Genomic DNA, 13,833 nt, shown 5'->3' with positions numbered 1-13,833 from the left:
ATTTATTTAATTTATTTAATACACAAATTTATTTGTTTACTTTATTTAATATAGGATTTATTTATTTAATTTATTTAATATACGAATTTATTTATTTAATTTATTTAATATACGAATTTATTTATTTAATTTATTTAATATACGAATTCATCTATTTAATTTATTCAATATACGAATTTATTTATTTAATTTTTTTAATATACGAATCTATTTATTTAATTTATTTAATATACGAATTTATTTATTTAATTTATTTAATACACGAATTTATTTATTCACTTTATTTAATATACGAATTTATTTATTTACTTTATTAAATGTACGTATTTATTTATTTAATTTATTTAATATACGAATTTTATTATTTTGTTTATTTAATATACGAATATATTCATTTTATTTATTTAATATACGAATTTATTTATTTAATTTATTTAATACACTAATTTATTTGCTTACTTTATTTAATATACGAATTTATTTATTTAATTTATTTGATATACGAATTTATTCATTTACTTTATTTAATGTACGAATTTATTTATTTACTTTATTTAATATATGAATTTATTTATTTAATTTATTTTATATACTAATTTATTTATTTAATTTATTTAATACACGCCTTTATTTATTTAATACCCGAATTTATCTATTTAATTTATTTAATATACGAATTTATTCATTTAATTTATTTAATATACGAATTTATCTATTTAATTTATTTAATACACGAATTTATTTATTTAATTTATATAATATACGAATTTATTCATTTAATTTATTTAATACACAAATTTATTTATTTACTTAATTTTATATGCGAACTTATTCATTTAATTTATTTAATATACGAATTTATTTATTTAATTCATTTAATATACGAATTTATTTATTTAATTTATTTAATATAGTTTATTCATTTACTTTATTTAATTAACAAATTTATTTATGTACTTTATTTAATATACGAATTTATTTATTCAATATATGAATTTATTCATTTACTTTATTTAATATACTAATTTATTCATTTACTTTATTTAATACGCAAATTCATTTATTTACTTTATTTAATCCACGAATTTATTTATTTGATTTATTTAATGCACAAATTGATTTATTTAATTTATTTAATACACGAATTTATTTATTTAATTTATTTAATATATGAATTTATTTATTTAATACACAAATTTATTCATTTAATTTATTTAATACACGAATTTATTTATATAATTTATTTAATATACGCATTTATTTATTTATTTTATTTAATATGCGCACTTATTTATTTACTTTATTAATACACGCATTTATTTATTTAATTTATTTAATATATGAAGTTATTTATTTAATTTATTTAATACACGCATTTATTCATTTAATTTATTTAATACACGAATTTATTAATTTGATTTATTTATTATACGAATTTATTTATTTACTTTATTTAATACAAGCGTAACACTAGCAGTGTCAGAAATTTCGTGAAAATAGTGAATAATTCCACCCCATCTTTCCAAGCTTATAACTCCTCGAAAAATGTAATTCAAGCCCTAATTTTTTTTTTCAATTAAAGGAGTAAGGACCAAGGTTTTATTTAAAAAAAAAACAAAACAAAACAATGTGTTTTTTTTTTTTAAAAAAGGTTTTAAACTTCGGACTTTACAGGTAAATTTCTAAAAAACTGATTTTTTTTTTGTTTTAAATTTGAATATATTATTTATTGACCTTTTCTCTTCAATTTGTGATATATAAACCTATTAAACATAAATTAATTATTTACTTTTTAATAGACATTTCAAAATGAGAGGCGTAAATTATTCGACCCCCTATCTTTCTAAGCTTATAACTCCTCGAAAAATGTAATTCAAGCCCTAATTTTTTTTTCAATTAAAGGAGCAAGGACCAAGGTTTCATTAAAAAAAAAAAAAAAAAGACAAAAAGAAAAAATGTGTTCTTATAAAATAAGGTTTTAAACTTCGGACTTTACAGGTAAATTTCTAAAAAACTGATTTTTTTTTTTGTTTTAAATTTGAATATATTATTTATTGACCTTTTCTCTTCAATTTGTGATATATAAACCTATTAAACATAAATTAATTATTTACTTTTTAATAGACATTTCAAAATGGGGGGGGGGCGTGAAAATGGGGGGCGTGAAAATGGGGGGGCGTGAATTTAAAAAAAACGTTTGTCTAAAATATTATATTCGGTTTATTGGAAAGAACATAAAATTTCACATTGACCCTGAAAATATCGTAAAAATAGAATCAATAGAAAAATTTTGATAGATTTTTAAAATTTAAAAATTTAAAAATATTGAGTTTAAAAATTGAAAAATATTGAGTTCGGAAAATTCATTACTGTTTAAAAAAAAAAAATAAAAATATTTTTATTACTTTTAAAACAACTGTAATAGTTTATTTTGGAAGTATAATCCATAAAGAAAATAAATAACCCACTTTTAACAGAGAAATTACGAGATTTTTATATTGTATTCGCAGTTTCGTGTTAGGGGTGTCAAAAATTCCTACAAAAATTCTGATACTGCTAGCGTAACACGTACTTATTCTGTCAGCCATAACTGAGTAGAAGTCCTAACTAATTCGCAATTATATTTTGAATGTCACCCACACTGAGGATTGAACCTTCAACCTCCAAAAAAGTATAACTTTACAACTGAATTTTTACAAAGTACTTTATCCACTACACCACAGGCCCTTGCGGGTTCGACAAGATACACCTGAAGAAGATCGGAGGTTACATAGACCGACACGTTGTGAAAATAAGACTCCTCATGAGAACAGTAGTCTGAAGAATCCAAATAATATGAAAAACGACAATTGCTTAGAAATTCATAGCGCATTATAAATCGGACATCCTATGTAAGAAATGGGGATGATTTGTGTTTTCTGTAGCTCCTCTTAAGAGGAGGTGTGACACAAGGTCATGGTGTGGGTGTCAAAAAGCCAAGGCACTAGCGTAAGTGCTATCTGGCTTATTATAGAATCTTTGAGCAGCCCCGACAGCGTTCTCCAGTATGGGCACCTCAGGCGATTAGCAATAAACAAAGCCGTTTTCAGAGAGAATAGAAAGCCTGGGAAGGTTGAACCTCCTAGAATCGAACCAGACCATATCAAAGTCCGACAGCAGAAAATTCACCGTGGACTGATTGTCAAGGACGTATCCCTCGCGAGTACAAACACCTACTCAAATATTCGTTTCTCAACAAATGTATTGACATGTTTAGAAGCATGTATGAACATGCAACAGTGTCTGAGGGCCACGAGTAAACAACGTTCAATATTTAATCGTGTACACATTATTTGCGATGATGGTAATCTTTTAATACGTTCAAGTAATAACCATGCTATATATATATATATATATATATATATATATATATATATATATATATATATATATATATATATATATGTATGTATATATATATATGTATATATGTGTGTGTATATATATAGCTATATATATAGCTATGTGTACATATTTATTATATATATATATAGAAAGCTATATATATATATATATATATATATATATATATATATATATATATATATAGTGTCAAATTTTTGTTAATTTTAACGATAATTAAATTCGGTATACAGCGTCTACTTCCTAGGAGATTCGAAGAAATCCAATTACTAATTGGCTTTCCTCGATCTCCCAGGAGAGAGACGCTGCATGCGGAATTTAATTATCGTTAAAATGAACAAACATCGATATAATTTAAAAAAAAATGTGATAAAAATAACACCTATTCGAAACTAGAGTTTCGTGGTGTAACGGTATCTACACCCGACTATAAACATTACGCTTTTAGGTTCGAACCCCAGAACAGTCAGCGACGCTGAAAAAAGCCATGGATATGTAAAACACGTGTACGAAAACAAGACTCTAGTTACGCCCTCATTTTGTCTCATCAATTGAACACATCCGAATTCAGGATTCAAAACTTTAATCTCAAGTACTCTGCTACTTGAGCAACTGTGCCACACACAAGAAAGTCTATTAGTTAACACAAATCAAACAAACCCCTAAAAATGTAGATTTGTGTATGACGCGCGCGCACGCGCGTACAAAAGATGGCCGCCAGAGATTACAATGCATTATACAATTTTTTATATCTCGATAACTACTTATTTCTCCAAAAATATCAATGCGATTTCCGTATTCAGCATAGTCGAAAACCTAAAAAGTCGTCATTTAAAAGAAAATTGTGGAGGTGGACCGTATCTAAACCATTTTTTTTTTTATTCAATTGTAAGGTTAAAGTACAGAATAGGTACAAAACACCCTCCCCTCCCCATGTTAAAAATGACCTTTTCAATAATAACGTTATTTCAGCACGGATCAGTAAGTGCATGAGTACCCAATTTCTTTAATAAAGAAAAAGCATCAATATTTTCTCATGTAAAAACAACTTCTATAAAAAAACAAAAAAATAAAAACAAAGAAAAAAGTGTACTTTGAATATTATTAAAAAAGGTTTTCTTAAAAAAAAACTACTGTAAAAAAGCCAAAAACGAAGCAGTAATCGGTACTCATGCAGAGAGTGATCCGTGCTGAAATAATAACGTTATTATTTAAAAAGCCATTCTTTACATGGGGAGGGGAGGGTGTTTTGTACCTATTCTGTACTTTAACCTTACAATTGAATAAAAAAACATAACTTTAATTAAACATGGAAATACGATTTAAAAAATAGCGCGCATCACTCTCTGAATTAGCACCAAATATTATTTAAGCAAGTTACCAATACGTAAATTTTCTCCGAAAAAAACTATACTTTCACCTAACAATTTATAGTTTTAATAATAAAAACGTTTATATTTTCTTATATCGAAACAAATGTTTAAAAAAGAAAACAGAAAAAAAACGAAAACAAAAACAAAAAACAAAAAAATAAAAAAAAACAACTTCGACTTTTATGCTCCAAACGCAAGCAAGAACTTTTTTTTTGTCTGATATAATAAAGAAATAATAATTTAAATTAAAAAATTTCGAAGATAAAAAATGAATTTAAATTTTAAAAATAGGAAATGTTTTTTTTTACTTATCGAGTAAACAGAAAATGAAATCTAATTCGCCTCGTCAAATCGTGGCGTATGAAATGAATTGAAACGGAAGTTCAGTTCTACCAACAAAAACAGGTCCGCAGTACGAAAAATATTTTTATTTTATTTAATATTTTTATAATTGGCGATGTTTATTTATTTTAATAACCTGGAAACATCCCTCGACTTTAAAGATTGATTGTCTGAAAATTTCAAATAAATTTGTAATGTAGAAATCTGGTTTTATCGATCTTGAACGAACCAAGAATTACATTTTTATATATATAGATATAGATATATAGATATATAATTGAAGTAAGAAATGATTGCTGACTGACCTTGTTAGAAATATTACTCAAGGAACAAATCCGATTTCCAAATCCCTCAGCAGCAAGACAAAATCTCTCGCCGCTGTCATTTTCCCGTGCTGATGTTGCCAAACAACTTAAGCATACAATGTCCTCCTGCAAAACAAACAAAAATTAATTAAATTATTTTTTAAATTGAAAGTTTGATAGTTAAAAAAAAAAAATGCAAATTAAAAAAAAAAATCGAAAATTCTGCAAAAATAATAAATGACTGAATAACATTCAAGTATAATCAAACTAGGTTAGTGCCGGGACAGGTGAAAACAATTGAGAGTTTATCTGAGTCATTCATACCTATAAATATCTACTATATTGCATAAAGAAATGCTTATAGAGATCGATATTAGACTGGGTTAGTAGGTTGGAGAGATGGAGACAATTAAAAGGTAATTGGGTCATTACTAGAGATAAAATAAAACACTAAGTGGATTTTAATGCAAATGATTCCCATTTACTAAGATTTAATAAAACCACAACTTAAAACCATTTTCAATGTCTATATAGATTTTTTTGCCAGTTTTTTGTTTGACCGCAACCTTTAAACATTGCCGATGATTGAAAAGAAACAGTTTTTGTTTTGTAAAGAATAAATTCATAAGCATAAACAAAATTAATAACGATCGAATATTAATACTAAACAGAGAAGCACAGTCTTGTTAATCAATACTATTTAGTTGGCACTATTTTATTTCATTTTATACTTTGTAGCGATCAATCTTTCTTTCTATGGAAGTCTGTATTCGCAAGCTTCGTCAAAACGCAGAATGGTGCTTGTATTTGACTTCAATAATAATAATAAAAAAATACAAAACCACTACAAACAAACAAAAATACCCACCAAATTCTTTTTTTTTTACATAGGAGTTACATAGGAGTCAAGGCCCTGAGACCACTAAAGGATAAGGGTTATTGAGTGTACAGTAAACAATGGGGTAATATCATAGTAGTCGTTAATAATGGAAATTTGGTAGATTGGATTACTTAAGGGGGCGGTTCATCAAAAATTTGTTTATGTTGGACTTGAAGACAATCAAGTTATAGTCGGCTGAGAAACAGGCAAACGGAAGAGAGTTCCACAGGCGTGCAGTTTTAAGAAAGAAGCATTGTTCATAGAATCTATGTTTTGATTTAGGCACAGTAGAGTAAAGAGTAGGGAAAGTTATTGACAGTGGTTTCAGCTGGACGGGTGTTTTTTTAGAAAGATTGGCGAGAGGGGGGAGAGATTGTAGCTCAGACGAGCACTTGCCGTGGAAATAACGTAAAACAAAGACAGTTTCGCAATGTCCTTTCTGCCGGAAAGAGATTGCAGGGAAGAGAAAAGGGCATCTCCCACTAAATTACGAAGTATATTGTGTACTCTATCAAGGCTTTATTTATCAAAAACATGTGTAGAAATAAAGACAAGAAAATAAGTCTCTAACATTTAAAACCGGCTTAATTGGTTATCTTCATTAGTAAGAATAATGAAACGGGTTGTATAGAGAAAGGGTCCCTGTATGGAGACGGTGATTACAAATTAGACAGACCTGTTGGTAGAGAAAAGAGTTCAGTGGATACGTGTTGGAGTTGGAAGTTGGAGAGAGCGTCCATGTATGGACGGGGGCAAGATATTAGAGAGCCCTGGAGTAAAAAGAGAGTACGTGTATGTGCCGCATGTGGTGATGACCATGTTGGTTTGTGTGTATTCATGCTAGACCTGGAGAGAGAGAGAGAGAGAGAGAGAGAGAGAGAAAGAGAGAAAGAGAGAGAGAAAGAAAGAGGGTGTTGCCGGTTTAACATTTTATAAACTCGGTCACGTGACTGAGAGCCGGTTTCTGATTGGACAAGCCAGGAAGGAAGTATATTTCAAAACCTCCAGCCGCGGGAATTCTCTCCTGCTTATGTTTCTTGCGAATCCTTCTAACTACAGATGATTAATTTACTACTTCTAAAAAATCAATCACGATTTTTACTGGCAAAGGGAATCTTACAAAAAATGAGTTTTTCATGTAGCCGTTGCTGTTCAAAATGCATTTTGTTTTGGGATCATAAGACGAAGTGATAAGGTAATACTGATAATTATTCATTTTTAAGAAACCAGGGGGAAAAAAAGAAATGAATGGCTGCGATTTTAAATAAATAAATAAACAATGAACAGACAGATTCGATTTATTTATCTAAAGAATATTTAGCGACAATTATTTTTACAGAAGAAAAAAAATCGTTTCATCTTAATACCGTGCATTTATTTCAAAAAGAATATTATTTGTATTTATTAGACTACTGTTACCAGTTCGAGTGTGATTTTCACAACGTTTCGGTCGATGTAACCCCCGACCTTCATCAGGTGTATCTTGTCAAACTCGGCAATTTAGAGGGAATTTCAAACGGAACATTTATTCACTTTACGGTGGTAATATGCCCTTGTCCCCATCAGCCATCACTGGATAGAGGTCCTAAGTAATTCGCAATTGTAGTTTTTGGTCGCCGACACTGAGAATTGAACGTTCAACTTTTAAAATTGATTTTTCCAAGTACTCTAACCACTGCGCTACAGGTCCTTGCGGAATATTATTATTAAGAGTACACTTTTTCTGTCTTGACAAGGTTCAAAACCGGATTAGAAACCTAATAGGTGATGTCCTTTTTTCTTCCTTGCAACCTCTTTCTCCTAGAATAGACGTTCGTGGTCTATCTCTGTTCTGTCGTTATTTTAATTGCAAATGCTCGACCGAGCTTCAATCTATAGCTCCCTTCCAAACATTCCTAACAAACACTCGTCTAATTACAACCGCTCTAAACAATCTCTCCCCTTGTGCCTAAATCTAAACACAATTCTATGAACAAAGTTTATTTCCTAGAATTGCCCGCTGTGGGATTCTATACGACGGGTCTGCTTCCCAGCTGACTATAACATGATCGTTTTCAAGTCCAATGTAAACAGTTTCTTGTTGAGCCTCTCCTTAAATTCTACCTAACTTCCACCACTGCTGATCACTGAGCATTGGCCCTTATCCTCGAGTGGCCTTCAGATTTTGATAAGTGGTGAGCCACTTGTTAAAAATATTATACAGATTAATGTAGAGAGTACTGCCAAATTTCCATAGTTCTAACTAGTCAAAATATAACGATACTAAACTTTGTGTCTAGAATCCTTATTCCAATTTTGATTTAAGTTAATTACACGATTTTGTTTCAAGAAAATGTTTCAAAATTAAGGCTTATGTTTCAAGGGTTTTAAGACGAATTTGAAATTTAAAGAATCTTGCTTAATTGTTATCTGATAACTATGAAAGAAATTTAATGTAAATCTGAAATATTTGAATGTTCAAAAGGAGGATAGTTGTATTATGCCTCCTAAAATTCCCTTTAAATTAATCCACAGAACTTGAAATTTGAGGAATATCTATTAATGGATGTCTTATATCTTGTGGAAAAAAACAAAACAAAAAAAAACAAATAAGGGAAGAACCAATGCCAAGACGGAGTGGAGATCCGAAAAGGTCAGTTTTACCTTAAGGTGTCTTTAACTCTGCCATTTTACGTTGTTATTGGGAAGCGCTGGCCCTTAGATATATATTGAACATGCCTTGTGCTAGGCGGTGGGTCATTGGTGCACGCCACTTTATTCGAGAGAGTTTTGAGGAGTGCCGACGTCGTCCGTGTTCTGCGGTGTTCCCTGACGCCCAGTAGTTTTCTTATATTGCGTCTATTCATGTTACGTGACGAGTTAGGTTGCTAGTAGTACCTCGGTGAGCACTTTATTTTTTACTAGTTGCTTGCCGACGTACACGCACCTTTTCAAGTCTGGGCGTGGTATGAGGTATGCTGTGGATGGGGGTCGTTGGTTCCTTTCAGAGCTATTTCAACATCTCACCAGAGAGTCAATACGTCGTATTTCTTAAACAAGCTGTTAACTGACTCCCGAGTTGGGGTCGCGAAATAACGATCATTTTGCAACCTTTATACGGGCCCCATCTCGGACCATCCAGGCAAACTATGGTTGAAATTAAAATTTCGACAATCTACTGCTAAAATTTTCTTTACCAAAATCGGAGAAATCTGAATTTTCACGCATCGCTTTCTTCCGTTTCTTATATACCCCTTTGATTGAAAAAAAAAATAATACAAACTAACACTATATTACCCATCCTTACGATTAAAAGCTATGTTTCACAATTCATAATGATCGTTTAATTAGTTTTGGAATGAATTCTGAGCATAAAAATACATAATCACAAACAGGAAGTAAAAAGTATAAAACCGATTTAATAGTTACTTCAGCGAGTAATGCATCAACTATGCGTAAACCAATTCGTTTTTTTTTTTTTTTTTTTGTTTACTGTACCTTTATGAACTGTTTTCGTCATGAAACATGAATTACCTGGGAGCCTACTTTTAGCGAGCAATGCGTTAACTTTGCATAAATTAGTTTGGTGATTTTTACCGTAACTTTTATGAACTTTCTTCGTCATGTAAGATGGACTACCCGCAAGAAGGTGTTTCAAACTGTATTGTTATGATGACTGAACTTATGCATTAATGGCTTGAATGTTTCAGATATCGACGGCCTGAGACTGTAAGAGATCAACCCTTGTCATGGACGTGCATCAGAAGCAGACATGCGTCATTGAATTTGCTGGCAAAAGTGCATTGAGAATGATGGTGACCAGGGACGTGCAGGGTAATGGTATTAGGTGTGCCCAAGCACCTGCTGTTTTTACTCTTGTTTTAAAAGTACCCTTTTCAGAGGAATATATTAAACGCCTGTGCTCTGACGATTCACATTTTTTTTGAGCACCTGCCCTGAAAAAGTTCTCTGCGCGTCACTGGTGGTGACTATGTAGACAAATATATTCCGGGGCACAAACGGTCGCTCGTTTTAATGGTACCACACCCGTCTTCGTAGCTATTCAACTTAAAGAAGTTAAAAAAAAAATAGGAAGCTTTACCTTTTTGAAAAGACTCTCGTAGTCATAGAGATTGTTAAGATTAGCATTAATAGAACTAAAATGTTGGATCAAAGAAAAACAATAAGCATCTCTGACGTCATCAGCGAATAACAAGCCGATGAAACAAAGAATAAAGTATTGTCATTACATGTGAGGAAACATAATAGTCGTTTTATTGAAAAAAAACAAACAAAAAACAAACAAACAAAAAAGAACAAAGCAAAACAAAAAAGAATAAAAAAACGGGAACCATATCGATTGACGCATTTCTACTACACGAAAAGGAGTGCTGCCCTGTTTTTTGCTTTCGCTGGCGTAATATAAACACAACCATCACTATTTTTACAATCCCTGCGTTGTTTATTCTTATTCATTTATTTTTACATAGGCATCACCACTTATCAAGGCCAAGACGTTGCTCGAGGATAAGGGTTAAAGCGTGTAAAGTAGTCAATTGGACAATATAGTAATCGTTAGTAATGGAAATTCGGTAAATTTGTTAACTCATGGAACGGCTCATCATTTAATAATAGATTTATTTTATTTAGATGTTTATTTTATTCTATAGAAACTATGTTTGCACGGAAAGCTGAGTAACATCACTCACCCCCTCCCCTTTTACTGATAGATTTTTTTTTAATATTTGGGGGAGAGGCCACCGCTTATCGAGGCCCGGGGGGACACTCTAGGATAAGGATTAATGAGTGTTAGGAGATATTGAGACAACATAATCGGTTATGGTGGAACTGGGGTAGAGCTAGATTCAAATTAGATTTCAAAATGACCATGCTATAGTCAGCAGGGAAGCTGCCTCACGCTATTATGGTCCACGGACGGACAGTTCTAGGAAAGAACTTTGTTCATGGAATTTTAGTTTACTTTTAGACAATAGACAGAGAGTAAGGGAAATTGTTGACGGTTTTTGCAGCTAAACGAATGTTTGTTGCGAACGTTGTAAAGGGGGGGCCCATAAATCGGAGCTCAGTCGATCACCTACTATAACAGTAGCGGTAGAACAGAGACAGACTCAAAACGTTTATCGTTTATCAAGTCCCTGGGACTTAGACATCAAATAAAAATTTTAATACGAAAGGAGGATCTGAACCCTTTTAAGAACTCCTTTTATAATGGCTGCAAGAGGCAAGACGCTTATCTACATTAATTTAAAAATAAAAAGCATTTTGTTTTGGCGAAAACTATGGGAAAATAAAAACTATTGTTTTCTGGACATTTTTGGGAAAAATGTTTTGATTCCATAGGATAAACGACTACTTTTAATCATTCTTTCCGAAAGTAGGAGTGTATTAAAACGCCGGTGTCTTGTCAGTAACCCCCCCCCCCAAGAAAAAACAAAAAAACAAAAAAGAGCAAAAAAAAAAAAAAAAAATCTATCGCAATTTCCAGCAATTAAATTCCTAATTGATTCCGTTTTCATTTCTAATTTTGTACCCGTGTAAACATTCCGTTTTCTTAAGAATATTATTTTTTTTCGAATTTGATCATCAAAAGAAAGTAGATTTTCTCTCTCCGATTTCTTTTATCGATTGGAACCATTTAATTATGAGTTGAAATAAATAAACTTCAAGTATTTGCCTAGAATCGGACGGAAGAAAATATTACTTAAAAAAAAACAAACAAAAAACTTTAAAACTATTTTCTGTTTTTTTTTCCAGAATTTTACAAGCGCAAGTATACACACACACACACACACACACACACACACACACACACACACACACACACACACACACACACATACATGTATATATATGTATACATACGTGTATATATATATGCATACATACATACATATACATACATACATATATTCATGCATGCCTACATACATATATTTATACACACCTACATACATAAATAACGCATACATGCATACATAGATACATACACGTATTGATGGTTGCAATGTCTTGTCAGGCGAGTGCCACTCCCTCAGACATTTAAAATCCATGAGCCCAAATGCCTGAGGGAGTATCTATACAAAGATGATGTTACAGAGTCTTAGCTTTGTACGACAGCTAAGTCTCTCTCTCGGTTCAAAATGTTGAGATCCAGCAACAAGCAAGAGCAAGATAGCCAGTAACAAATTAAACTGCAGACCAGCTTAATGCGGGTACTGGTCTCCCGCTTTATGGTTTTTTAAATCAGAGATTTGCTTCTAGAAAGGTTGGCTTCACCACGGCTTACGGGAGTACACATATACACACACACACACACACACACACACACACACACACACACACACACACACACACACACACAAATATACACGGTGCTAGTTGGCCGTTGACCCAGAAAAAGAGTTCATTCGCCCTTTGAAGGTCTTGTTTTTAATTCTCCAGGGAGACTAGCCGCCCTCCTCACAAAACAAGACACGTATACGTACATATATACATACACACATATACGCATACATACATACATGCATACATACATACACGCCTGCAAACATGCATACATACACACATATACATATGCATACATACATACATGCATACATACACACATACATACACATATGCATACATACATGGCGGCTTGACAGACTATGGATGCTCACTGTAAGGTTGCCTGCGGGTGGAATTTTTGTGGCAAGAGTTGCGTAATTCCAACTACACTTCTTTTAAGTCGACATTATTAAATACCATTGGCAAGTGGATGTTCAAGACGACTGGAAACAGATGCCGAGATAAGCGGAGAGCACATACAACGCCTAGAATTCCCAAATGGTCACCCATCTGCTACTAGCCAGGCTCAACGTTGCTTAACTTCGGCGATCTGACGAAAACCATCGTGTCAACGTGATTATGCTGTGTACATACATACATACATACATACTTACGCCCATACATATATACATACATATGCTCATCTATCCATCCAACATACATACATACATACATACATACATACATGCATACATATATACAGGCATACATATGCTCATACATATTTACACACATAGGCTCATTCATCCATCCATCCATCCATCCATACATACATAAATATATACATACACACGTACATACATACATACATACATACATGCTAATCGCTTCGTCTTTACAGACGTTAGCCATCCCAATGCTCCTCACCAACCTCATCATAGTTATCAGGTCAATCCTCAGTGACACCTAAACCCCGTCCATCGGCTCGAAGGTGACTTTTCAGGCCAGCATTAGACTTGCACAGTCTGCTACACATATGGCATACGTACATACATATATACATACGCACATACATATATACATACGCACATACATACACGTGTAATGTTAGCAAATTCTTATTTAGCCGTCATCTTGAATGGTCGAATTCTTTCCAGCTGCCATTATTGTCAGTCCTCACAGCCTTGTCTTAAAAACTCGGTAAGCTTTATCCTCGAGTGGCCTTTGAGCCTTAATCAACGGTCATTTGTTAGCACATAAAAAA

General features: G+C 32.0%; 1 protein-coding gene across 17 annotated transcripts in view; it reads right to left on the bottom strand.

Moving 5' to 3' along the window:
- LOC145256229 (ryanodine receptor-like) overlaps nucleotides 1-13,833 on the bottom strand; it is a 936,895-nt gene that overhangs the window by 747,964 nt on the left and 175,098 nt on the right. For all 17 annotated transcript variants that reach the window (XM_080114858.1, XM_080114861.1, XM_080114859.1 and 14 more), the window contains exon 2: nucleotides 5,423-5,548. In XM_080114858.1, the coding sequence (XP_079970984.1) occupies nucleotides 5,423-5,548 (126 nt within the window). The remainder of the gene's footprint in view (nucleotides 1-5,422; nucleotides 5,549-13,833) is intronic.

The sequence above is a fragment of the Euprymna scolopes genome, chromosome 32 (genome assembly GCF_053919585.1).
Source record: "Euprymna scolopes isolate OS-2025 chromosome 32, ASM5391958v1, whole genome shotgun sequence".
NCBI lineage: Eukaryota > Metazoa > Mollusca > Cephalopoda > Sepiida > Sepiolidae > Euprymna > Euprymna scolopes.
The sequence above is the reverse complement of the archived record's forward strand: the minus strand, read 5'-3'. Positions and strand labels throughout refer to the sequence as shown.